At 36.7% G+C, this 27,862-nt stretch overlaps 1 protein-coding gene across 12 annotated transcripts in view; it reads left to right on the top strand.

Moving 5' to 3' along the window:
* Positions 1-27,862, top strand: part of CARMIL1 (capping protein regulator and myosin 1 linker 1) — a 292,788-nt gene that overhangs the window by 149,220 nt on the left and 115,706 nt on the right. For all 12 annotated transcript variants that reach the window (XM_037842684.1, XM_037842686.1, XM_037842691.1 and 9 more), the window contains 7 exons: positions 3,134-3,222; positions 4,401-4,495; positions 14,266-14,352; positions 20,390-20,493; positions 22,921-22,998; positions 23,131-23,207; positions 26,177-26,281. In XM_037842684.1, the coding sequence (XP_037698612.1) occupies positions 3,134-3,222; positions 4,401-4,495; positions 14,266-14,352; positions 20,390-20,493; positions 22,921-22,998; positions 23,131-23,207; positions 26,177-26,281 (635 nt within the window). The remainder of the gene's footprint in view (positions 1-3,133; positions 3,223-4,400; positions 4,496-14,265; positions 14,353-20,389; positions 20,494-22,920; positions 22,999-23,130; positions 23,208-26,176; positions 26,282-27,862) is intronic.

The following is a 27,862-nucleotide window of genomic DNA, read 5'->3' as shown; positions in this document are numbered from 1 at the left end:
CACATTCAAAATTCTGGCTTTCAGAGGTCACAGGGTCTGGATCATAATCAGACTAACCAATAGGCTTGAAATGAACAAATATGGGAGTGTGAGTTATGGAAGCTTCATCAGCTTAATGGGTAGTGTCCAAGGTCAAAGATGATGGAGCTAGGGATGGCAGAGGAGGGAGCCAGGTCAGCCCCGGGGAACAGACAGGCAGCTGAGATGTGCGACCTGGGAACAGAAAACTCTTGTTTGCTGCTTTGCTGGGATGGGGACCACTTCCAGGGCAGAGCCAGATCTGCAGGTGGAGAGGTGAGCCACTGGAGGGATGAGAACGAGATTAGCCTGGGGATTATGGAATCAGGGAGAACAATGCGTCTCTACTAAGTCAGTTTTCATGGCTAGTTCAAACATTCACCTGAGCTGGTGATTTTCTAAATGGGCCCCCAGGACAGCTCTGAGGAGGTTGTGGAGATACCAGTTTTGGAAATTGTCCCAACTCACTAGGACATGGATGTGTCCAGGCAATTGGTGTTGCCATTCAGTCATTATTCCTCCCTGGTATATGTCTTTTCAGCCTCCTTAGATGTCAGGAAAAGAAAATGTGAGCCTGGTCAGTTCAGTCCTGGACAAACAAAGCATGTGAATGCTCATGTGCTTTCTTGGGTGTTTAGGGATGGAAGGAAATGCTGCTCTCTTATTAACTGACATTTAAACATAAAAATACATGCGTGTGTATTTGTAATGTTTGGTATTTTAAAATGAAAAATAGTCTTTGAGTGATCATTCTACAAATCTTCAAAAAGAAGTCATTGTTTATATTTTTAACCTAAGGTTAAAAAGAAAGCATCCAGTCTCTTTGAGGGAAAGGACAACAGGAAGCTTCCTTCTCTGAATTCTTAAAACAAGATGTATATGCCAAAAAAATAGTGGTTTTTGTTCAAGTTATTGAACCCTCTGCATTAAGATTGCTCGTAGCCCAATCAAAGCTTGTTGTATCACAAGAAAAAATGACTTATTTGCTTTCTACTGGTCTTATGAAGCTAGTTTTTTTTTTTTTCCCTGCAGTCACTATTCCTAATTTGAATAGAGAATTTTAAAAAAAGATATATGATTAAGACCAAGTTTCTGTCCAGAATTCTTGATTCATGAGAATAGCTGTAGAATTGAGGTCTTGCTCAACTCTTTCGGTTTTATAACTTAGCCAAGTCAGTGAATTATGATTATGTCTCCTTTCACCCTTTTAAAAATGATGTAGTTAGACCAGGTAATGTATGAATCTCCTTTTAGTTCTAAAATCCCATATTTTATTTTGCAGTAGTTCACTTGTCACTTTACAGTGATTATTCTAGTTTTTATTGCATGTTTTTTATTTTAAATTTATAGGTGCAAACTTTTTAAGGAGTCCATGTGTCTTGGTTTCCTGGGGCTGCCGCTAATAAACTGGGTGCCTTAAAACAACAAATTTTTTTCTCTCCAATTCTGGAGGCGAGAAGTCTGAATTCCTTGCCTCCTTTAGATTCTGGTAGCCCCAGAATCTTGGCTTGTGGCAGCAGCACTCCAGTCGCTGCCTGTTTCTTCACATGGTTGTCTTCTCTGTCTGTTGTGTCCAAATTTCCCTCTTCTTATTAGGATGCCAGTCATACCAGATTTAGGGGCCACCCTAATTCAGTATGACCTCATCTTAACTTGATTGCATTTGCAAAGACTGTATTTCCAAATAAGGGCACATTCACAGGTGTTCTAGAGATTTCTCAGTGTGTAGAAAAACAATGCAGAATTAATGTAATCATGAATGGCTACGCTTCTCCCCTACTGGTATCTTAAAAAAAAGTTGGACACACTTTCATACATTTTCCGTGACAAATTTCTGTTACAGTATTTATACCCAGTGTGTAAGTTAACTCTTCATAGTCCCTGCTTTGGTAAATTACTTCTCTGGGTATCCTGCAAAGTAGCCCAGAAAAGATAATGACCCCATGGATTGCTTCTGAAAATTAGGATAATCCCCAGAAAACATTATCTAAGTAATCACTTTTTAATCATGACAAGACAGAATAAAATCAATTCCCCTGAACATTTATTGTAAGACAAAGAATTGTACAAAGAATTTCAAAATTGTGGTCACCATTTTGAAAATCACCGCTGTCAGCAAAATGTAAATTTCAGGCATAAGGTAAATTAGAATTAAGTTTCCTGTTGCCTCATCTATCAGTGACTCACATTGGAAATCCAGGAATAATGTGAAAGCAGCATTATAGACCGAATAAAAAAAATGATGTACAGTCTTGCCATTAGGGCATAACACTTTGGTTCCATATATTAACCATTTTTAATTGTAATCTTAGTAAACATTTCATTTTAATGATGCATTTTCATTTAACATCATATTCCAAGCATTTGCAATATTTCCACAGACTGTTTAGTAATATAAGGGATCATGATTTAACTCTTTTCCTGTCATTAGATAATTAGCTTGCTTCCCGCTTATCCCATTTTACAGAACAGTACAGCATTAGTACATCATAATGGCAGCTAACATGAATTATCAAGTGCTTCTTCAGCCTCCCTATTAAACCACATCAGACTTCAAACCTTAATTTTCACATCCATAAAAAGGGTATAATAATTTTCAACTAATAGCTTTGTGATGGGAGAATTAAAAGAGAATACACATGAAGAGTTTAGCTCAGTGTTGGCACATGGTAAGAGGTCAGTAAAGATACTTCATTATCAACATCACTATCATCATCACTTCCAATTAGTCTTCAGTTCTCCATTTTGGGCATCACTTTCTTTGGGAGGTCTTTTTGGTTTTCCCAAGACTTAATGAGATGCCATCTCTCTGTGCCCACAGCACCACCAAAATGGCCTTGTAAATATTATATCATGATTGCATATTTCATATTTACTTCTTGTCTTTCCCCTGCTGGATGGGATGCTCCTGAATGCAGGAGCTTTGTTGTGTATGTCATTGTATTCCTGGGACCTTCCCAGTGATGGTAAATAGTAGATAACACTCCATTAAGGTTTGTTGAATGAATGGATGTTTTATTGAATTAAAACTTTGCATCTGCATAGATTTATAAGAGTGAAGTGAGTTTGTTTTCAGTAGCCTTGTGGGATTGTCAAAGAATGTTTACCGTTACAGTCTACTGATGTCTGTGAACAGATCTTGAGGGTGGTGGGGAGATCCAGTCGACTGGAAGAATTGGTATTGGAAAACGCTGGACTTAGAACGTGAGTATTTTCCTGGATATACGAATATATTTAAAAAAATGCTTTTTTTGCCATTTACTTTTTAGTTAATACAAAGTTAGAAATAGTTGGACTACTCATATATTCTGAAAAATAACCCCATATGATCCCCATCATTATCATGATGATCAAGAATTTGATGGCAGCTTTTGCTGTTGTGTCTCTTGGTGTTTTTGAGGACATGAAGCGAAGTGGTTAAGAATGCGGACCCTGGACCCAAATGCCTCCTGGCCTTGGGCAAGTTGTTTAAAGCTCTCTGTGCCTCTGTATCTTTGTCTTTTAAATGGGGGTAATAATAGTGCCTACCTTACAGGATTATAGTTGTGAGTATAAATGAACTAATATATGTAAATTGCTTAGACAAGTTCCTTTCATGTAGTAGACACTGTGTTAGCTTTTATTATCATTAATGGTATGTATAGCGATACACATGATTTTACTGCTTTGCTTTGATCAGTTTTAGTTATTTCTCTCCCTTTTCAAAGTAATACATAGTCTTCATCTGGTAGTTCAGTAGTCTATATCCATGCCTTACTGAGGGCTGTAAGAGTTTGCATCTGTTAGAACAAAAGGTTTCCTGCTAACAAGTGGGAAGGTTGACAGTTTTGTAATCCTAGCACTTAGCGTGTTATTCCAAGTTAAACATAACTAAAATAGTGATTTTGATTTTTGTTAAAATACAGTGCTGGCAATTGTAGCCTTTAAACTCAATAATTAGAGCAGTCAGTTTTTCATTCATGAGTATTGCATGTAATGAGAACTAAGTTGCAGCAAACAGCTTACTGTGATTTTTGTGAAAAGCAGGTTTGATTCAGGATTTTAAAAAAATAAGTTATGGAGGGTCCAAATAGTCCTATTTAACAGCATCAGCAGTGTGCTTTAAAGGGATAATTATATATCTTCTTTTTGTTTTTGAGTAGAGGTTATGGCCAATCAAAATGATCCGTATTCTGGCTATGGCTTTACACATTCTCTTAGTGAAGATGTAAACTTGGCATAAAATAGATTGGGTGTTAATGAACATATGATACCTAGATTAACCTTTTAAGGGAGGTTTCTCCGCTTTAGATTTCACTCTAGCTAGTCTAAGCCTTAGGCATTTTTTATTCGAACAGTTTTAATTTCGTGTTATTTAATCTTATTGTTCTGTTTACTTGCAGAGATTTTGCACAAAAACTGGCCAGCGCTCTCGCGCATAATCCCAACTCAGGACTGCACACGATTAACCTTGCTGGCAACCCACTGGAGGATAGAGGTACTGTAGCATTCATATTACCATCTATGCCAGAATCGTAAGAGGATTAGAGTGTTTTAATTTAGCCGTGCCTCAGTAGTCGTATCAAGCCAAGTTTCAATTACGTTGTAAATGTCGTTGATGCTCTTGTTTGCTTCCAGTTCTTCCCTTCCTTTCATGAAAATATTCAAGCTAAATTTTTATTATCTGGTTAACACTTTTTGAGGTGATACAGAAGAAAAGAAGGATATTATTTTTAAAATACCGTATTAGCTATCTGTTGCTCTGTAACAGATTACCACACACTTAGGAGCTGAAATGAACACACATGTATTATCTCAGTTCCTTGAGTCAGTGTGGGTACAGGTTAGCTGCGTTTTCAGCTCAGGTTCTCACCAGCTGAAATGAAGTTGACAGCCGAGGCTGTGATTTCATCTGGGACCTGGAGTTCTTTTCCAGTTCACTGCTTGTTGGCAGAATTCATTTCCTTGGGCCTGAAGGACTGAAGCCACCATTTTCTTACTGCCATTTTCTTGCCACTCCTAGTTGCTTGAGGCTGTGCTCAGGTCCTTGTCACATGCCCCCCTCCTTTCACAATCTGGCTGTTTGTTTGGTCTTCGAGGCTTTATTTTCTTTTAAGGGGGTCACCTCATTAGATCAGGCCTACCCTGCACACACGTCTCTTTTGATGAACTCAAAGCCAACTGATTAGTGACCTAATCGTGTGAGTGATATTCCATCATATTCACCAGAGGGGGGGTATATAGGGTTTATACATCAGTGGGTGGGAATCTTAGGGACCAAGCACTGCAAGTATCTTTTAATATTTAACAAGATTTAAATGTGAGAATAGAGAAAGGTTGAAGGACTAGAGTACATGATGATGTACAAGAAGGTTTCATTAAAAGTGATTGCCTGGGTGAAGGAAAAGCCAGTAGATTTAGAAATTGAAAGATTGAGAATTTGAATTTATGTTTGGGGTTTAAGAAGAAACAGGTATCTTTAGAAGGAATATTTGTTTTCATTATCTGTTGCCTCTGGTGCAGATGTGTTCCAGCTCTTTGTAATAAGAGCCTTTCATCTTTCAATGTTGTATATTTGATGAGATTAATTATTAGATTGAACTGAAGATACTGATACAGACACTCAGTTTTGCTTTTTGTTCCTGAAATAGACATTGTTCTGTGTTGAAAAGATACCCTTGTGAAATTCAAGCAGAAATCTCAAGGGTAACTTCCAGCATCTAAAGTAGTAGATCTAAAGGAGGATTGTGACTGAATTAGAAAACTAGATCACATGGAAAGCATTGTCATAGCAAAATGAAAGTTGAAAATAATGGATGCATGTCCCTGGAATTGAAGTTCTCTGGGGTATAATGCTTCCTTTAAGTAAAACAAATGTTCTCTATTAATCAATGCTACAGAGAGGTGAGTGTGATAAAGTAGAAACTGTGTAGAACCCACTTTATAGACAAGGGGCTGCTTTGGTTTTGCATTTAATATGAGTGGGACTCAGCCATTTTTATCTGCTGAAGCTTTGGAATTCATAGAGAGAGATAATTGTTAGAGGCAGGTCCTTAGGGAGTGAAATCCGTAGTGTAGGTAGACCAAGAAGTGGCACCTTTGGTAATGAGGAAATGCAGATTAAACATCAAGATATCATTCCACACCCAGTAGAATGGCTGTCATCAAAATAAGCATTGTCAAGGATGTGGAGAAACAGGAACTCTCATACATTGCTGGTGGGAATGTAAAATGGTGCATTTCCTCTTTGGTTAGGCAGTTTTCTTAAAATGTTAAACATAATTTTGCCATACAGCCTAGCAGCTCTACTCCTAGGTATCACCAAAGAAGAAAGAAGCCTATGTCCAAGCAATGACTTGCACACAAACAGCGATATTATTCAGAATAGCCAAAAAGTGGAAACAACCCAAATGTCCATCAGCTGATGAATGCGTAAACAAAATGTGGGCTATCTGTATGATGGAATCCTACTCAGCAATAAAAGGGAACGAAGATGGATACTTGCTGCAATATGGATGACCCTCAAAAACATTATGTTAATTGAGAGAAGCCAGACCCAAAAGACCACATATTGTTTGAATTTGAGAGGGTGGGTGGGGATGAATGAGAGTGAGACCCTTCATCTCCTCTCTTATCGTGTACTTCCTGCCTCCTCGAGTGCTGCTGCTTTTATCCGGCCCTCACCTCTGAGCTTTCCTTTTGTCTGAACTTCTGTGATAGCTCTTCCTTCTGCCTGCAATAGATTTTGGTGCCTGTAATGCTGGTATCTTTCCTCCTACCCTCCACCAACTTGTTTCCCCACTCTGACCCTCCTCTTCCCCTTCTGTGATGGTTAAGTTCATCTGATAATATTTACATTATATATATATAGAAAATATAATATATATGTATTTACATACACCTGTTGGTTCTGTTTCCCTAGAAAACCCTAATAGACTTTTCCTCCACAGATACCCAACATCTAGCATAAGATATAATCAATTAATCTTTAAATTGACTTTGATTAATTTATCTTAATTCTCTCATTAGTTTTTTAATTGCGCTAAAAATGGTGAAATTTATGGAGATTTCTTTTGTATGGAGCCAGAACTTGTGCTCCAAGATGACATTTCCCTACCTTTTTTCTCCACATCCACACCTGGGAGACCTATTTTTGTGTATTCTTTCATCTATCTGTAGCCCATTCATGTGTGCTTTAATCATGAACATTCCAAGGATGCTTTCCTTAGCCTCGTATACAGCCAACTCTCCCTCATGGTTCTGGCTCACATACATTCAAATTATGACCCTCCTGAAAATATTTTCTCAGGCCAAGACTTTCCTTTTTTCTGCTACTAGATTCCTTCATTGCTGTATTTGCTAGTGCCCTTGGACAGCTGTCAATTCCAGTTTTTCTCACCTTTTTTCACTCTTGGGTCTGAGCTTCTTGAACACAAATTCCTTAGAGGCTCCTTTAGTTCGTGCTCAGTATCTGAAAATGAGTGGTAGCTTTTCTGCTTATGAATAGAAATTCAACAAGAAATCCAATTGAGTATGAAATATTTACTGACATTTCAATCTAGGGGAAAACATTAATGATTTTTATTTATGGGCTTTTCAATAACAGTATTTTATATTTGAAAGCAATCAAAAGCATGAAGGAGGAGTTTGTAATTAAATTGTATAGTATATAAAGTACAGCAGACTGTGGAAGATTATTTACAAGGAAACGCAAAGAAACACAAGGCAAATGGTGCCTTAGCAGCTAAGTAGCACAGAATTCTGAAGAATTTAACCACCAAAGAGAATTTGATTCTGCACCTGAACTATCCATTTAGGGACTTATTTGGAAATGCAGAGAGAAAGTTTGGCTCCTTGCTTCATGATATGAATGCCGCTGCAGCAAACTGCCATTATTTGCAGCTCAATGTCCTTTGTCATATCTTTGTACAGAGGATAGACCTTCAGCCTTCTGATTGCTAAGGGGCTCATGGTAAAGAGGTTAGGGTATGATTTAGTAAGCAGAGGTACAGTGGGAAATGCTTCAAATACCAACCAGATGGCCTGCTCTCCCTCTGAAAGAGCCATTCAAGGCACTGAAAAGAAGACACACTTACACAAGGTCTTCTTTTTCTGTTTACCAGCACAGTCTTGGCTGCCTTCTAACCCGGTGAGTTTTCAGATTGTGTGTCAAGGCTCAGCAGGTTATGAAATAAATTTACTAGTTCATGACAAGCATTAAAAAAATATATAGAGAAGGAATAGAAGAGGAAATAGAGTGCATTGCTCATGGGAACTTTGGTTTTAGTTTTTCTAATATATATATATATGCATATATTTAATATGAAATTCCTGCATTATGTCAAATGTAGTTCTTTATGTGGGCATGGTGAAAAAGGGTTGAGAGTCCCTGCTGGACCTTGTTAACTCATTTCTGTGGTCAGTCCCCTGGGCTGAATGGGTGTCCAAACAGGGTGTTCTTGGTCATCCCCATGTATCTAATACTTTGGATCTGATACTCTGTTTCTTGGATCAATGTTAGGTATTTTCAGACACCAGCTCTTTACTCTTCTGTGTATTTCACATTCTTTGTTTTCCTAAACATTACAAACTCTGTGTTCCATTCTTCCTAGTTATCTTTCCCAGTTGCCCTAGTTTATGACCTCAACCTTGAAAGGAAGACTTGTCCTTAATATCCCTCCTTCACTTTATTCCAAATTTTATTTTTTATTTTTTTGAAGAATGACTTCAAATCCTGTCTCAGAGTGTTTATCTTTTGGAAATGTTGTGACCTGAAGTATTTTTTTCTTGACTATCTGGTAGTGGCTCTGATTTGATCTTCTGAATAAGACAAGAGGAATAGATTTTAGAATCGCCATTTATAGTTTTTGATGCTTTATATCTCTTGTATGCTAGAGGGTTCTGGAGTTGAAATATGGAGGCTTGATTCTGGGCTCTACCACTTTCTAGCTAAGTTTCTTTGGAAAAGTTACCTGACTTCTCTGTGCCTCAATTTCTTCATCTTTTAAATAGATAATAATAGCACCTACCACATAAAGGTATTCTAAGGGTTAAATGAGAAAATGCACATAAAAGGATAATAGCGTGTCATATACTGTGCATTTAATGAATGATAGTTTTTACTATCTCTTTTGATTCATAAAATAGCTCTGTGATGGCATTACTCTTCTGTTTTATGGATGAGGAAACTGATTCTGTGTTTTACATGGCTTGGACAAAGCTTGCAGAATGGTACCTTATATGAATCATTCAGAATCTCCTGTAGGTTTTCCTGAGACTCAATAAATCATTCTCTTTCATACTGGTGTATGTGATTTTCTGATTTGGCTATCTGTATTTCCTTTGGAAGTGCAAGGAGACAATTTTGTATGTGCTTCTTGAAAAACTTTGGCTTATTCCATAGCGTATCAATAAATTTCCTGAAATTAATTACCTTAATGTTTAAAGAGTCCAGGTTTTTGCATGCCAAGTACTTTTCTTTAGATTCATGATTTCAGACAGTTGTCAGTTTTTGTGGTTACACAAGGTAAAACAATATTAAAAATCTGTACATTTGGATTTTAGGGCATTTGTAAGTCAGGTGTATTGAATCCATTTTTTCCACTATCCTTTTATTCCTATATTCTTGGTTCTAGACTTTCTGTGAGCCTTATTTTTGAAATGGAAATACTTTATTGTATTTTGTTTATTCATTTACTTATTGTTTCTGAACCGTCTCCAAAGAAACTGTAAGAATTGGTGGACTTCTAAATATTTTTAACTTAACTGTATTCTGACAACTACAGTGTTCAACTTTTTATGCTTTTTACCAGGCAAGAGGTCTTTTCTTTCCCCATATCATGATGCTAGAACTCTGCAGGCAGAATTTTGCTAAATTATTAATTTTGATGCTTCAAGTTAACAAAAGATTTACCTTAAAAGTTTTTATCCACATGTAGATTATACTGATATCAGAATATCAAAGTGTTAAAATTTTAGATGGTTATCATAGATTTTTAAGTGCATACATGATTAATAGACTAAATTTGCAGTGTCAGACTTTAATTCCCTGTATTCATAAGTTAATAACATCAGATGGCAAATTATGAAAGTAAGCATTTCATAATTTTTTATTAGGCAAAAATATTCAGAAGCAGAGGGAGCTATAATCATTTAATTTTGAAAGGAGAAATAAAAATTAGACTATATTTTCTCCTAAATTTGACATACACTTAAAAAATCACAAAAAGAGTAATCCATCCAGTAAAGAACTCCTTTTAGCAAGAAATTTTTCTTTAAACTCTCAGTCCTGACAAGATGACATTTCCCTACCTTTTTTCTCCACTCCTACCTGGGAGACCCATTTTTTTTATGTTCTTTCATCTCTCTGCAGCCCATTCATGGGTGTTTTAATTATGAAAATTCCAAGGATGCTTTCCTTAGCCTTGTGTGTATAAACCAACTTGCTGGTGTGGTTCTGGTTCACATATGTTCAAGTTTTGACACTCCTGAAGATATTTTCTCAGGCCAAGACTTTCCTTTTTTCTGCTCCTAGAGCCTTTCATTTCTATATTTGCCAGTGCCCTTGGACAGGTGTCAACTCCAGTATTTCTCACCTTTTTCATTCTTGGGTTTTATGTACTCTTTTATAGTTGGCGTCTTTTGCTTTCCTTTCTACAGAGGTTTTTAATAATGGATTTATTTTCTTGAGTAGATAGAAGACTATAGAGGCGATCTTCTTAGATCAGTTTTGGTGAATTGTGTTTTTCATAAGGAATTTGTCTGTTTCTTCTAAATTGACACATTTTTGGCATAAAGATTTTTATTATACTCTTCAATTATATTTGCAAAATCTATAGGATCCCTACTGATATCCCTTTATTCATTCCTGATTTTGATAATCTGAGATCTCTTTCTCTGTTTAAACCAGTCTTGATGGGATTTATTAATTTTATCAGTCTTTTGAAGAACAAGCTTTGTTAATTTTACTTATTGTATGGCTGTGTTCTACTTAACTGACTGCTCCCCTTTTCTTTATTATTTCTTTCCTTCCTTTTGTGGGGATTAATTTCCTATTCTTTTTCAAACATCTTGAGATGGATACTTACATAATTTCCAGCTTTTCTTCTTTTTTAATATATGTACTTAGGACTATAGATTTCCCTCTAAGCATGGATCTGTTGTATGTCACAATATTTAATGTCATAGTTTTATTTAATTCAAAATATTAAGAAAATTTCCATAGTGATTTCTTCTTTGATTCATTTGTTATTTAGAAGTACATTGCTTAAGTTCCAATTATTTGGGGATTTTCTAATTATCTTTTTTTATTAATTTCTGTGTTAGTTCCATAGCAGAAGTAGAGTATATACTAGTGGTTAGAGAGCATGCTCTGTATGATTTCACAGTAATTAGGAACATATGCTGTGTGATTTGTTGACACTTGGTTTAAGGCTCAGCATTTGGTCACTTTTGGTAAATTTTCTGCATGCACTTTAAAAAGTATATTCTGCAGTTATTGAGTACAGTGTTTTAAGTGTCAGATTTTGTTTTTTTTTTCATTATGGTCTTAAAATCTTATATCCTTATTGACCTTTTTGTTCATTTGTTTTATCAGCTACTGACAGATGTGTTTACAAAAAAAAACACCTCCCACTAATATGTGTGTGCATTTATATATGTATTTTCTTTTTATTACTGTCAGTTTTGTTTCATATATATTGAGACATTGTTATTGAAAACATACAAATTTGAAATTATTATATATTCCTCGTTAGACGAAATGTTCCATTTATTACTAGTAATGTATCTTAAAATCAAATGTCTTACATTATTATAGCTTCAGCAGCTTTTTTTTTTTTGGCTAGTCTTGGCAGTATGTATCTTTCCCCATGTTTTACTTTGATTTCTTGCCAGTACGTATATTTCTAGGTATGTCTCTTGAAAACATCTGATGTTGTTGTTCAGCTGAGCCATTGCTGACTTTCAATTGGAGTACTTAGTGCATTTATATGTATTTTTAGTGCATTTATATTTAATGTAATTATTGATTTATCTGGGTGAAAATTGCGATATTTCTATTTGTTTTTCTATTTTTCCTTTGTTCAGTTTTTTCTCTCTCTTTTTTTTTGCCTTTTAGATTAATTAAGTTTTTAAAATTATTCCGTCTTTTCCCCCTCCCACCTCCCACTAGCTTGTTATTCTTTTCCAAGATTTTGTCAGATAAAAACACTGCTCCTCTTTAGAATGTATAAAATGGATTAGCATATTCAAATCTCTGGAAATAGATTAAAAAAACATTTAACATTATTTAATACAGCAATTATCAAACTTATTTGACCATAGGACATTCTGGAAAGGTAGGCAGGAGCTCACAGAACACCCATCATCCTTTGGAGAAATACCTGTCTAGAGGCTTAGTCAAGCTGCAGGTCCTTTGGGTTGTTTCTACAGAAGTGATTTCTTAAAGCATTTGCTAAAATTTGCTGAGAATTGGGGGTTATATAATAGAGCAACAACCATCAAAAAGTTCCTTATTACTGCTTGTAGTTTGTGAGTTAGTCTCTGGGAACATGTGGCTAATATTGTCCTGTAGAATTCATGACCCTGGGAGGTGATAACTCACCTACTGTGGGAGGTTAGCTGAAGAACCTGTAGGAAGAACCTAAGACAATTACTTATTCCTACCCAGAAAGCAGTTCTGTGTTCATTGAAGTCCTTGGGTGAGTGAGCCAGTGTTCCCGGTTTCCTGCTTTGACCATTTAGAAAATGCCTGATTTTATTTTATTTTATTATTTTTTTTTTTTTCAGTGCAATATGACAAGGTTTATTCTAGTTTTCTTCCTTTCCATGTTTGTAACTCCTGTCTCTGACAGTGAGAAATCTGTCTCTATCTATCTTTTTTTTTTTTAATCATCATTTTATTGAGATATATTCACATACCACGCAGTCATACAAAATAAATTGTACTTTCGATTGTTTACAGTACCATTACATAGTTGTACATTCATCACCTAAATCAATCCCTGACACCTTCATTAGCACACACACAAAAATAACAAGAATAATAATTAGAGTGAAAAAGAGCAATTGAAGTAAAAAAGAACACTGGGTACCTTTGTCTGTTTGTTTCCTTCCCCTACTTTTCTACACATCCATCCATAAACTAGACAAAGTGGTGTTTGGTCCTTATGGCTTTCCCAATCCCATTGTCACCCCTCATAAGCTACATTTTTATACAACTGTCTTCGAGATTCATGGGTTCTGGGTTGCAGTTTGATAGTTTCAGGTATCCACCACCAGCTACCCCAATTCTTTAGAACCTAAAAAGGGTTGTCTAAAGTGTGCATAAGAGTGCCCACCAGAGTGACCTCTCGGCTCCTTTTGGAATCTCTCTGCCACTGAAGCTTATTTCATTTCCTTTCACATCCCCCTTTTGGTCAAGAAGATGTTCTCCGTCCCACGGTGCCAGGTCTACATTCCTCCCTGGGAGTCATATTCCACATTGCCAGGGAGATTCACTCCCCTGGGTGTCTGATCCCACGTAGGGGGGAGGGCAGTGATTTCACCTTTCAAGTTGGCTTAGCCAGAGAGAGAGGGCCACATCTGAGCAACAAAGAGGCATTCAGGAGGAGACTCTTAGGCACAAATACAGGGAGGCCTAGCCTCTCCTTTGCAGCAACCGTCTTCCCAAGGGTAAAACTTATGGTAGAGGAAAATGCCTGATTTTAAAGACTGTAAATTCCAAGGTACGAAACTTACCTCTAAGAAGTTAAAGCATGCTGATGTCTGAGGTTGTTAGCCCTAAGCCAGTTAAGTATTGGAGTCTATCTGCTAAAAGTGAAACTGTTGTCTGAACAGTTAAATATTGCACCATTCTTTTTGGCAACAATTGAATAGCCTGCATCTGCTTATCTGAAAGGAGATAAACTCATTAACACCAAGATTTAAAAAAGCGGGGAGGGAGCAATTATATCACCCTTCCTATGAGGATTTGCATTTAATATAGGATCACAAGGAGGGTAGAGCTTGGCTCCAAAACGTCTCTAATGGTAAACTTTCAGGTATGGTTATACTTAATGAAGCAATCTTTCTCTGTTCTCCTACCCTGTAGGTAGGACAGAGAGAAAAGGAGGCATGCTGGTAGATGATCAGAAAATAAGGCTGATGTTAGAAAGAAAAGTATGATTACTTCAAATGGAATCAAATTCAACTTAATTTTCATATAAAACAAATGTGACTCTAAGAACTTCATAATTCTGATAACCTCTTTTATTTTTCCTTTCTCAGGTGTGTCCTCTTTAAGTATTCAGTTTGCCAAACTCCCAAAGGGATTAAAGCATTTAAATTTATCTAAAACCTCATTATCACCTAAAGGTACAGTATATCTTATTTACTTAAAATTTTGTCCATCATATTTTTACTACATCGTGCTACCATAAATAGTTGGAATTATTACTCAGTTATACACCTACATAATACATTATCATGAATATAATTAACAGTGCTGAATTATGTGTGAATGTGGTTGATATTTAGAGTCATATATGTCATTAGAAGGAAAGCCAGAGGTTAAAACATTGGACTGTGTAACTCAGTAAATTTTGTGGTGGGTGATGACTGTGATTAACAGTACAAATATAAAAAATTTCTTCCCTGAACTAGAACAAATGTACAAAATTATTACAAGGAGTTAATAATAGAGTGGTACATGGGGAAAAATGCACCAACTACAGACTATGGACTTATAGTTAACCGTAATATCTTAAAATTCTTTCTTCGACGTTAAGAAATGTATCACACCAATGCTAAGGATCAATGATAGGGGAGGATAAGGGGTATGGGATATTTTGGGTTTTCTCTTCTCTTTTTCTTTTCTAGAGTAATGAAAAATGTTCTAAAATTGATTGTGGTGATGAATGCACAACTATGTGATGATACTGTGAGCCGTTGCTTGTATACTTTGGATGGATTGTATGGAGTGTGAATATATTTTAATAAAATTGCATTAATAAAGAAAAAAGTGGCTGCCTGAACTGGGCATTGCTGCAGTGGACCCCCTTCTGAGAAAGAATTTTACAGAAGACAAAAACAATTGACCTGAAGGGGCTTTCGGAGAAAATGGAATATACCCTAAAGAACTGCAGATAAAAAATACCTGGTGATAAAACAGTGTCAGTCCAGTAGAGATAGCTTATCAGAATGGACAGGCATACCATACTAATTAATATATATCTGCTTCCCACTCTGTGAGACACCCCCATGTAGAATGGAAACTTAACATCAGCCAATCAGAACATCTCCTCACTTACTTCCACATTTGCCCTACATAAGTTACCCCATTTCACCCCCTTGAGGGAGCTCCATTCCACTTTCTGAATAGGATACTGCTTGACTCATGAAGAGCTCAAAGCTGTGAAATCCAAAATAAATAAATAAATAATAAATAAAATGTATTACAGTACTCTGGTGGTTTTAGGTTAAAGAATTTATGTAATTCAATTTCTGATTGTCTAAAATTAAGTGCTTTCAGAGTAGAAGATAATGTAGAAATACACATGCAGCCTTTACCTCTTTTAACTTTGGGTCAGGGGTTGCTCGCTGGCTGTCTCCAGCCCCATCGTCACATTCCCGGAAGCAGCTGGTTGGGTTTCTCTTGATTTATCCTTGGAAAAACAAGTTGGCCTTGTTTTTTACAATTTTCAGATGTACTTTCTGCTTTACAGAAAACTGTTGGTCCTAACAGTTGGATCATCACTGTAGCTCTAACTCCTGGCTTTTCTGTCTCTGGAAAGTGTCTTTCCTTCCTTAGGCCCATTGTTAGCTCCACTCACTCCCTCGTGTCACTTATCCAGTTACTCACCAAATGCTATTGATTGTATTAAAATATTTTGCCATCCCTGGCCCCCACATGATCCTGCCATGTACATCTATTCTTTTCCTGATGCCTGAAGTGTTTTATTTTCATTATCTCCAGTGCCTGATACTATGCCTGGACCACTGTGCTAGTCAATAAGAATTTCTTCAACTGAATAACTTGCCATTTCTTACATATATCACTGTCATGAAAGGCAGTTTGTGTACTGGTTAAACATGTTGGTTTTCAAGCCTGACTGCCTGGGGTTGAATCCTGGCTTTTGCACTTACTAACTTTACACATGAATACAATTTTTGTATCTTTGTTCTTCAGGTTTTTCATTTCTAAAATGGACATAAGAGTATGTACCTCATCAGGTGGTTGTTTGGATTATGTGAGTTAATATGTGTACAGAGCAGTTTCTGGCATAAAGGGATCAATAAATACTAGCCACCACCATCATCATTTTGTGCTGTCTTGTATTTATGTTTTTATTTCGGCCTGTAATAACTTCAGTGTCCCTACCCAAAAACCTGATGAATTCCTGCTCATCCTGTAAGTTGCCACTCCTATCTCACTTTTTCTTTGGAGCCTCCTCAGAAAATCTCGGCTCATCCCACCCAGCAGAACTAGATGCTCCTTTCTCTTTGTTCCATAGACCTTTGCAAATTCCTCCATGTGTTGTTTTCCCCATTGCATTGTGATTGTGTCTTAGCCTGGGAGATTCTGGGATCTACGAGTTTTGCCTCATTCATTGCTGAAACCCTAGCAAGTCACACATGGCACGTACTTACTGAATGTGGATGAGTGAGGGAAGCAGAGCGGACCCCCAGGTGATCTTATATCCATCCAATCTTACATTAAATCTGAACATAAAATTACCATAAGGGTGATTCGAAATAATTACTAGTGCCTTGAATCACATAAGTTTATGTGTATACATTTATACACACGTGTTTAAGATTGAGGCATAAAAGTAGTTTGCCAAAGGGAAAGATTTCCCCAGGAAGCAGTGTTTTCTGAACTAGCACTTGAAGCCATCTACAGATCTTAGTTAATTTTAGCTCCTTTACATGCTCACTTTTCTGCCTCAGCAGATCTGTTTTATAAAAACCTCTTTCAGATGATCATCAATGTATTTGTGGTAAAGATTTGGAGGATACAGAGAAGTATAAATAAGGAAGAAAAATTTACTTACAATGCCAGCCCCAAACCATTATATGACTATTATATGATTGACTGTTGTCAATCTGGTCCCTCTTTCCACACTGTTTTCTTTAACAGTGTTTTTGTTTGTTTGTTTGTTTGTTTGTTTTTTGGGGTTATTGACAAAGACCTTTTTCCCCTTGTTCATTAGCCATTTATATTTCCTTTGTGGAAGTTGCCACTTCATATCCTTTGCCATTTCTCTATGTACAATGTTAATCTTTTTTCTTAATTATATAAATTCCTTACATGATAAAAGTACTAATCATTTTTCATGTCCTCCACAACTCTGTTTTTACTTTTTTATAAGATAGAGGATTTTAAAAATTAGGTATTATTTATTTATTTAAATTTATTTTTTTTTACTACAAAACCCAGAGGGATGTGGTGATTATTTGTATTTTCCAGGACAAGTTTTGGTTTTGAAGTACATCAAAGCCACCTCTAATTGATGTTTCTGTCCCCTAGTGTAGTTGGGAGTCTGGTGGTCCCACAGGCAAAGTGGTTCCTCAGCTTCCTTGTTGCATTCTCTACATATAGGGTCACCATATTTATGTCTTTCCTACAATAAAACATGTGAACGTTAAAAAAATATATATGTTTTCTGAATAAGTGTTGTTTTGTAACATGACCAGAAGAATTTCAGGTTATCCTTTCTAGGATGTATCTGTTGAAACTTTCTTTCAGTTGATTTCTTAAAGCTTTCTTAAAGTTCATACAGGATTACAAGGTTTTCGGATTCAGAGTAACTCAGATTAAATTACAGTTTTAAGCTTCTGCTGAATTCAATTAACAACTTAGTTCTATGAAACACTGCTAAGCATGGCTCTATAATTTGACAGACTTTTAAAAAATCTCCCTATGACATCTCCACTGTCTCCAAATACCCCTTCTCTACCTCAGATGTTAGCTAAATGATAGTTTTCCATATTTCTAGCAAATGTCCTGCTGGTTGCCAGATTATGTCAAAACAGGGCCATCTGGCGCCACCATTTTTTTTCCAGCTGTAAACACTCCAGTAATAAATGCAGAGAATGGTCAACATGACTAGATGAACCAGAATCAAGAAAGGCATGTAAATCTGAGTTGAGTTTGGGTTATAAGAGTCCTGATTTTTTCTATCCTACATTTTTGTAATTTCCTGCTATTAGTGGGTTTATTAACATGGACCTCACGTGCATGTGGGCTCAGGAGGCGGAAGAGGAAATCCTTCATTCTGTTTCAGTAGCATGAAGCTGAGCTGATAGCATGATCTCTCCGATTCTGTTCAGATGTTGGCCGACTGCCAAGCACTGCACATGTCAAGCAGCATTTCATTGTCAGGACTCATTTGGCCTTCTAATTATGGCATTTATTTATTCAGTTTTGTTATACCTCACTAAAGAAATTATTTTACAAATTATTTTCTTGATGAGTCTGGTGTTCTCCATATGTTTTGGACTCAATTATTACATTAAAAATATGTTGATGACAAGACAGACTGAAGAAAGTTGGTCATTTAAAGATTCATGGAAGTACTTCAAGAAATTAACCTTTTCTGTAGGTCATTCCAGGTTCTTTCTCTAGCACAATTAATCAAATCTCTACTCCTTCCTTGCCAAGTTTATATTTCTTACTTCTGACAGTACTTGCTTCATTGGACTGTGACTTTTTGAGCGTCTGTCTCCCCCCACTGGATGGAGTCTTTTGAGGGTCTTCAAAGCTTGTGCCTGGTACACAGTAGGCTTTCAGTAAGGATTTGTGGCAGTGAATAAATATTCCTAGTGGGACACTCACTTATTATCCTGGAATCTCGTCTGTTTTCTGACGGTCTTTGAACTTATTGAGGGCAAAGAATGGGTCTTATTTACATGTCTCTCCCATCCTCAGCATTTTATAAATATTTTAAAAACACTTACTGAATGTAGAGTGTATGGTCAAGAAGATCTTCCTTGTTGTTAACCAGAATATTTTTTACTCTACACCTCCATCGCCTCTCTCTGCACACCCGAAAGAACACTCACCCCTGAGAAATGGCTCAGTTGCCTTTATCAGTCACACACTGGAGTTGGTTCTTTGTAACGCTCCAAAGCTGGAGGATAAGACAATTACCCTCATCAGTACAACACACTGAACATCCTATACTTGAACAGGGGGCTGGTCATGGGGGGTTTGAACATGGAGCCCTCCACCCTTTCCTTGGAGTGCCCTCTGGGGCTGCTGTTACGACCGGTTCTGGCTCTCACTGGCAGGTCCTTCCCCTGGCCCTCTGCCCTGCAGACTCTGCCCAAGCATGGACAAAGACTTTCTTCTCTCTTTCTCCTTAATGTATTTGAGATATGCTAGGATTCTCAAAATGAATGAAAAACAAGAAAAACTTTTTTTTTTTTTAATAATGTTCCCAATTTAGGAATAGCTCTGTGTCTAAAATACATGATTTGGAATGCTGGTCTTTTATTAGAAACATGAAGAGCTTGCTATACTCTATATTTCTGTTATCCTAGGGACAGTTATCAATGATTTTGAGAGTGTGTGACCTGGAGAATCCTAGTGAGAGATCAGATTCTTCCAGACCCCTGTTTTATAATGATATACCTCATATATCCTCTAATAAGTCATAAAAATTTTTTGCCTGGTAAAAATCAACATACTACAAGGCTTTGACCTAGCAGGCTTGATTGAATTGCTGTTACCTGTATATAACAGAGCATAGTTCTCTCCTTATGGAACAATCTTGCCCTCCTCATGTTTTCATTCTTTATTTTCAGTTTATTTCAGTTGATCAACTTGAGCTGTTGATGTTATATATGTAAATAGTACATAGGGTATTAATTATAAACTTTTCCTTTAGATTGCTTCCTGTATGGCATACAGATTATCTCCTCACTGTTTGTAAAATCTGTTTCAGTCCAAATTTTGCCTTGAGTGTAATACATCAAGTAGAGCAGTATGTTCCTATATTAACTTCCTAGTACTTTAAATAACCTAAAGTATCTAAATTTGTACCTGCATCATTTAAATACTGTACACTAAGTCAAGAATCACCAAGTCTGGCGTCATTCCAAGACTTCAGAGAAAGCATCCTTTGTTGCCAAAATAGAATCCTTTTTCTCTGTGAAAAAGGTGGAGCAAAATGAAGCAGATTCCATTCCTCTCTCCTACTTAGAGCAATGGTGGTATCTGTGACTAACCTGTTCTTCCTGAGGGTGTGTCAAAAGAAGACACAATCATAGAGTTAGCTTTTTGGGACAGTGCTTATTGTTAACCTCTGTCCTGCAATTTGATGGGACTTCTGGGCCATTTATAGAAACTCACAAACCTCCTCTTGCTTTCTGGAGGGGAAATTGAATGTGGATCTTCTCTGTGTTGCAGGGGTGAATAGCCTTTCTCAGTCACTCAGTGCCAACCCGTTGACCACCACCACCCTTAACCACCTAGACCTCTCAGGGAACATCCTTCGTGGAGACGACCTCTCGGTAGGTTTTCCTGTCCTTACTTCCATCTTCAAAGAAGCTGTATTTAATAAACCTGAAATAATTTCTAAACATGACTTTCTAATTTATTTCCCTCTATGTCCCTTTGTTATGGTACCTTAAAATCATTTAGTTATAAGCTTATTAAAGACTAAAGAAAAATTCCAGAAATGTCCTTAATTAAATGTAGTCTATTCACCATAGTCATTTTTTCCCTTAATTTAATGATGCTGAGGTTCAGATTCTTTATGGAAATACTTTTTCTGAAGGATTTTTTTCTTTATTTGAAAACATTATTGTACCTGTTAAAATTGCCTCTGATAAGAAAGATTGGTAATGTAAACTGAATTATTTCATCACTAAGTAATATTTTTGGGAAGACTGGTGGGCTTTTATAGTTTGTAATTGAAAAGGTATATTGGAGTAAACTCTAGTTCTGGTATATTCCGTTAATATGCTAGGGAGACCTGTGTGTGTGCGTGCGCGCGCGCATGTGTGCATGCCCGTGCGTGCACATGTGTTAGGGACTGCTGTAAACTGGGGCCACTCTTCAGAGTGTGAAGGCAAAAATTTCCCCCTCAATTATAACAGGAGTTTTTGTGCAAGACAGATCTTGTCGATACAGTGTATTAGGTGTGAAGTCGTTCCTATATGTCACCTCTGGTCACCAGGGTAGAATTTAGAAGAAATGCTCCTTTAGTGACAGCAAGTAGGCATCTTTGAAGTATCTTAATTTTTATTCCATTGCTTTACAGGGGGTGAAAAAATGTATTCTCATTTCACTCCTGTTTTACTTTCCCCACGAGCCAGGGAATGTTGACCACTGCCCTTTTTGTAGTTTTGTTTTTTTTTCCCTCCTTTATGCTCCAAATCATTTGGATAATACTTGTTCCCTGTTGCGTTGTGACTTTTTCTATGTATTTTTCAATTTTAATGGTCATCTTCTCTGATAATTTGCAAATCTGCTACCACCCACAAAGGAACAAGAGTTCTGACGTTTCAGCGGTTTCCCTGAAACATTCCAGTGACAAACTAGAGAAAAGAGGGGGAAAGAAGAGACTGAGGATTAAATAATAAAACTCAGCTAAATTAGGGGCATTAATAGTCACCTAAGGCAACAGAAAAGCCCAGGACTTCTTTCCCCAGCCAGGCTTGTGCCTGGGTTGGGTCCTGTCCCAGCCTGCCCCTAGAGAGGGAGGGGTGGAATGATGAGACCTAGCTAGGGGAGTGGGCTTCCAGCTGGCTACAGGCTGAGGATCTGGGAGCTGTGCTGCCTGTGCCTTGCCCAGTGCCTTCATGGAAAGCAGCCTAGCAAGTCTGCCTCTTTGAAAAAGTGTTGGCCAAGCAGAGGGTCTTGTCACAACTTCAGGGTGATTAGAGCTCCCCCAGCTGGTGGTCAGGAGTAAAACCTCACCAAGCTTGTATGTCAGGCCACCAGTGCCAGGGAGAGAGAGGCATATTTGCTTAAGTGAGAGCAAGATGCTTTTTCTGAACCAGGACTTTTCATAATACAGTCCAATCTGCATGTCTGGTTTATTCTAAGTTACTTGCAGGTTGATCTTTTGCTCTTCTGAATACCTTGATATTTTTCTATAGCCAAGCTGCTACACTTCTATGTTTCCCAAGGGTTGGGACCCTCTCAGTATAGGCTTGCTTGTTTTTGCAAGTATCTGGTAGATTCCAGAGAAGCAGAGAAGAATTTAGCTATTTGCTTGCTGGCAGGTAGTGTGGGCTCTGGCAGTTGCTACTTATATAGGGCGGTTAGAAAACAATAGAGTTATCACTTCCATTTATCAATAACCCCTTGCATGGGGATAAAGGAAGAGTTTAGGCTCTGTGCTGCACCCCTCCCACCCCACCCCACACCCCCCAAAACCTGAGATATCTTAGCTATAGATGATGTTGAAGAAAAACAAAAGTACTAATAGACCCATTAGACCTGTCTTGTTGGATTTTGGAAGTTAATAAGGATAAATAAACCATTGTGCATGGCCAGAGACCATCCTATGGTTCCAATTCAAATTAGTGGTTACTTGAACACTTTCAAAAGTGATTAGCAGTTTGATATGGTGACTGCAATTCGGGTGGTATTTCAATCTGAAGAGTTCAAATTAATTAGCACTGTTCCAAAATTGTAAATGAAAACTGGGCTAATCAGGAAAGTATAACAAAAGGGGGTTGGGTAGTCAAGATTCCATTTGAATTTTTTTTTTTTGTAATTCAAACATAATTTTATTTTAAATATTCTTTGGATTTTTACTCTCAGGGAAGATGTTGGAATGACAAAAAAATTCCGCTAATCCTCTTGGGAAGAGTAGAAAATGATCCTGGGGAATTTGAGAAACTTCCTTTAAAAATATTAACTTATATGGGGTATGCGTGATTGTTTCTAGATCGTAACATTTTTTTTTGTTTGTTTTTTATTCCAAGTACATGTACAGTTTTTTGGCCCAGCCAAACGCCGTTACTCACCTGGATTTGTCCAATACAGAATGTTCCCTGGACATGGTAATTTTTAAAATATTGGTCTGGGGTCTCAGAAGAGCTATTGAGATGGGATATAAGGAACTTTGTCTGTAATAAAACATTCTTCTGGACCTACAAGTATTTGAAAATAAGAGAGCCTTCTTTCCTTCTCAGGTCTGTGGAGCGCTTCTCCGTGGATGCCTTCAACATTTAGCTGTGCTCAATCTGAACCGAGCAGTCTTTTCCCACCGGTATGGATGTGCTCCTGCTAGCCTTGTCAGCTAGGAATGCCGTTCGCTCAGAGAAAGTTGTTTAGATAGTGAAAACATACTGATAAATGGTAAATGTTGTGCTTGAAAGAAGAAGATGGCCTTAAACCATTATCTATGAATGTTAGGCCTTCAAAGTTCAAGCTTTTGTTCCATCTGTATTCACTATAGGTTCATATTCTTAGCAGCAACTCCAGCCTGTGTATACCAACTATATTATTCCCATATGTAGACATGTCCTCTTTCTTAATGTTGTAAAAGTGCTTTTAGAACTTCTGTAGGTATTTCTCAGTTGTGAACTTGGAAGTAATTATAAATTACCTCTGGGAAGCAAGGACAATGGTCATCCTAAATCTCATGCATTCTAATTTGTAGAAGTGGAGGGCCAGTCTGAGTACTTTACCTCTACCCTCTTGACTTAGAATTATTTGCAGAATAAGGCAGCAGATTTGAAACAGCAAGGCCTCCCAAACAAGCAATTTAGAAATTGAGGGGAAAACACAGAAAAATTGTGAAAAGTACATGGACTAATCAAATATAGAATTCAGGGATCATCTGGTATATTAATATTGTATAACACTTAGCATTCGTGATTGTGACTACAAGTCATTAACAATATTTTTTATTATATGCTGTTTAGTAACATGAAGAGTTCCCCAATATTAGAAATACTCCGTTTTTATAGACTAACTTTTTAAAAGCTTTATAAGTTCAAAGGGATAATCCTCACTTTTTGGAAAATTCAGTTATGTGGCAGGCTTTATTCCGCAATTGTGTCTTGCAAATGAATTACTCTAAAATTTAAAGTATTATCACTGCATTACTTTAGCACTGGTGTTAATCTTTGCAAAAGCAAAAATATGCCACAACTACTTCCTCTATAGAATAAGATCAGAGTGTGTAATGTCTAGGAGGGATAATGGTTGGAAGAAGATGAGAGTTTACCAAGATGCTTTCTTTTGGGGCGGGGGGAGGCATTTGAGAGTATTAAATGAGGCCATCCAGTCACCTCATGTATTTTAAGGTAGCTTATGAAGCCATGATTTGGTGAGGTTATAATTAACTGGGGGACCAGGCGATAAGATAAAAGCGTAGACTCTAGAAATTTTAGTATCCTCAGCTCTCTTTAAGTTCATGATACTGTGAATTCAGTGATGACTGGTCTTCCGTAGAGCTGTTAAGCTTATGGAGCAGAACTGTGCTAACAAATTGCCTTGTCTTCCAAATGAAAGGTTGTGATTAAACCGTTTAATACCCAGTACCTTACCTAGATATAATCATAGAAAGCCCTTAGTAATTATGTTGAAATTAGGACATTTACACTGAGTTGAGGATCATTAGCCAGGCTATTTATACTTTTGTTCACAGATAATTTCCTAAGTGCATCAGTCATGATAGGTTAGGTTATTTGACAGTAACAAATAATCTCTCTCCCCATGGCCCCCAACTTTCAGCAAGTGTTTTTGTGACATGTCCTTTGTGGGCTGGCTATGGCTCTGTCCTTGTCATCTTCACTCTGGGATATAGAATAATCTCCATGTGGAACATTGACAGTCTCATAGCAGAGGAAGAAGAGATCATGTCAGTGCACATGCTGGCTCTTAAAGCATCTGCCTGGAAGCCACATACGTCACTTCTGCTCACATCCCAGAGGCCAGAGGAACTTGCATGACCAATCCTGCCATCAGTGGGGTGAAGAAGTATTATCTTCCTTCAGAAAGGGGCAGGGAATATTTGGGGAAATGGATTCATTTGATACCAATACAGAGTAGCAGGAACAAACCTATATTCAAAGATTAGTTTAACAATATTTGCTCATCAAATAATGAACAACAGGAGTATCGAAGTTATATTGTTCCACTACCTAGAACCAAAGTTGTTTGAAGCATATGATGTCATATATTCTACCAGAAATCTCTTAGATTTATTTTTCATCTCACATAGAGATTCTGATTGGTTAGATCATTCTTCACAAATAGCCTAGAATTGTTCTGTTTTAAAACTTTTTCCAAATATTGACAAGTTTTACTGGATCTCTGTACTTTAAATACTGTTAAATATTTTGTGGTTGGGCAAGGCCACTAGGATGTCCTCTTTCCTAGTTTTTATAAATAATTGCTTACTGTGCACCAGGCTAAGTACTTTACATACTTATTCAACCCTTCCATTACATCTATCAGATAGAACAGAAAAAGTACTCAAATTCCAGCTTGAATCTTGTTTTTCTCAAACCCTTGTAATATGGTGTTGAATCTACCTTATTGAATACCTGTATGATTTGATCCACTTACTTCCCACTCTAAGATCAAGGGGGCATATTGGAGCTTATGGCCATTTCCTTTTGGAGTTTTGTCTTTATTCTAAACTTTGGCTTAAAATGGTTAGATTTGCAGTATGGAGTTAATAGCTGAACAGGCTATTTGTCATGCAAACTTCATGCTGCTCAGACTTTCTGTGCTGATACTCAGCTTGACATCAGATTACAGTCTTGTACCTGTGACCTGCTGCATCTAGAAATATTGCCCGATGCAGGTAGTGATCTTTAGTATTTGATGCAACACATAGAAAAACTTTTATATAGGGGAGAAACACACATATCCTTTGATGTATATTTCTTTAAAAATCTAAACAGAGTTTCCTGAAGATCTAGGGGTGAAAGACAGTGAGTTGATTGGCAATGAAGAATAGAAATAAGTTTTTTTAAGAATTCAACATGACATCTTGAACATTTTTTAAAAATTGTCTTGAATTAATTTATTTCAGTTTCTGAAATTTTATTTATGTCTTTTTACCTTCAGATTTCCACTGGAAGTATTCTTTATTCATGGGTTATTTCACGGTGTCAAGTAACCAATGGATAATTTTGTGTTTTGAGATATTTGCCAATTTGGAAGTGGGGTGCTGGGATGGAAGTGTACCTGCTAGTATTACTCTTGTGTTTTCTTTTTCAGGAAAGGAAAAGAAGTGCCCCCATCTTTCAAACAGTTTTTTAGTAGTTCTCTGGCTCTGACACAAATCAGCCTTTCAGGCACAAAACTGTCACCTGAGCCCTTAAAGTAAGTGGTTAATTCATTTTTTCCAGAGCTTTTGAAGTTCAGTTTGTTACTATGAATGTGCTTGAATGAAGGAAGAAAGATATATAATACAATGAAAGAGAAGGCAGGTGAGAATGCCTTTTTATTCTGGGTACAAGAGTGAATTAAATTCTTTTTGATCACTGAGTGCATACATTGTATATCATGGATATTATTGCATCTTCTATGAAAAAACAAATCTTTTAGTTTTTTGACCTTGGCAGCAGTCACTCATCTTCTATTAAAGTTGTATGCACAAGCATCATTGACTTTATATTAACTTTGGTTCAGTCATTTTTAGGCATATTCTTGTGTGCATTTTTTATATCAATGTTTATTCTAAATTATTAACAGTATTAATCAAATTCTGTATACATTGTGTGTAAGCAACAGAGTCAACTATTTACATGGTTTGGTTTCTGAGTTACCCAGTCCACATGGGTGTTTTCTTTGCTTATCTGTTTGAAACTCTTACTTGGCAGCTGACTTATTTTACTGGTTAATATCTCTGGTGTAAGTGTAGTGGTGTGGTTCAGATTTTTAGCTATTTCTTGAGATTCCTGTTAATTGTTGCTAGAAATAATAAAAAAAATTCAGTGTACAAGGGCTATAGAATGAAATTCCTTTAAGTCTAAAGAAGATATTTCAGGTAGCTATGAATATGTACATTATCAGATATTCATAAATGTATGCACAGATTCATCCTTTCTACCATCTCACATGCAAATCAGCATTAATTTTCCCTCATAATTTGTATGGAATGTTAAAATCAATGCCTGCTATTCATTTTACCAGAAAATTAATCTTCATCTAATTTGTAAATTGCCTAATCTTTTTTTAAAGGTGTGAAGTTCTTGATTACAGTATTCCACCTAGTAAAATAAGACTAAAACAATGATGCCTTTCAGAAAAGCAGTGCTTTAAAAAGTCTGACTTTGAAGCTTTTCTCTTTTAACATTGCGTGAATATATTAGGGGTCTCTAAATGTAACAGCCAGAAATAGTAAAAGCCTCATGATTAGGCTATTTATATGGATATTAATAAAGCAATCATAATCAGTATTCTAAAGGGGTTCCATTATATTTTAATCATACTCATCATACTCATTCACTTATCCATTTGTACAAGTAATATTTATTGAGTTTCTACATTGTGCATACAGCAAGAGGGCACTGAGGAAAAAAACAAAACCAAAGTCCTTGTCTTCGTAGTATATCAGCAGGAGATTAGAATATTCAAAATAGCTTTAGCAGTAGGTACACTGCATGCTAATTCTTTCAGTGTGGTTGACCCGTGTATAATATAGAGTATCTCTTTATTGATTATCATAATTGATTTTATAGACTTTTCCATACCCAAAACACTGTATTTACTGTGGTTATTTTAGATATAAACTTGTAGATAAATACTTCAAAGATATTTTATAGTTGTTAAATCTTGTGACCTATTGTTACTTACGTGAATAGTTAATAACGTCAAATCAGTAGTCTTTCAACCGTGGGTTTTACTCAGTAAAAATCGAAATGTGAGAAAAAAAGGCTCAAGGGCCAAAGATTCTATAAA

The sequence above is a fragment of the Choloepus didactylus genome, chromosome 7 (assembly GCF_015220235.1).
Source record: "Choloepus didactylus isolate mChoDid1 chromosome 7, mChoDid1.pri, whole genome shotgun sequence".
Taxonomy (NCBI): domain Eukaryota; kingdom Metazoa; phylum Chordata; class Mammalia; order Pilosa; family Megalonychidae; genus Choloepus; species Choloepus didactylus.
Note: the sequence above shows the minus strand (reverse complement) of the source record. Positions and strands in the feature narration are given on the sequence as shown.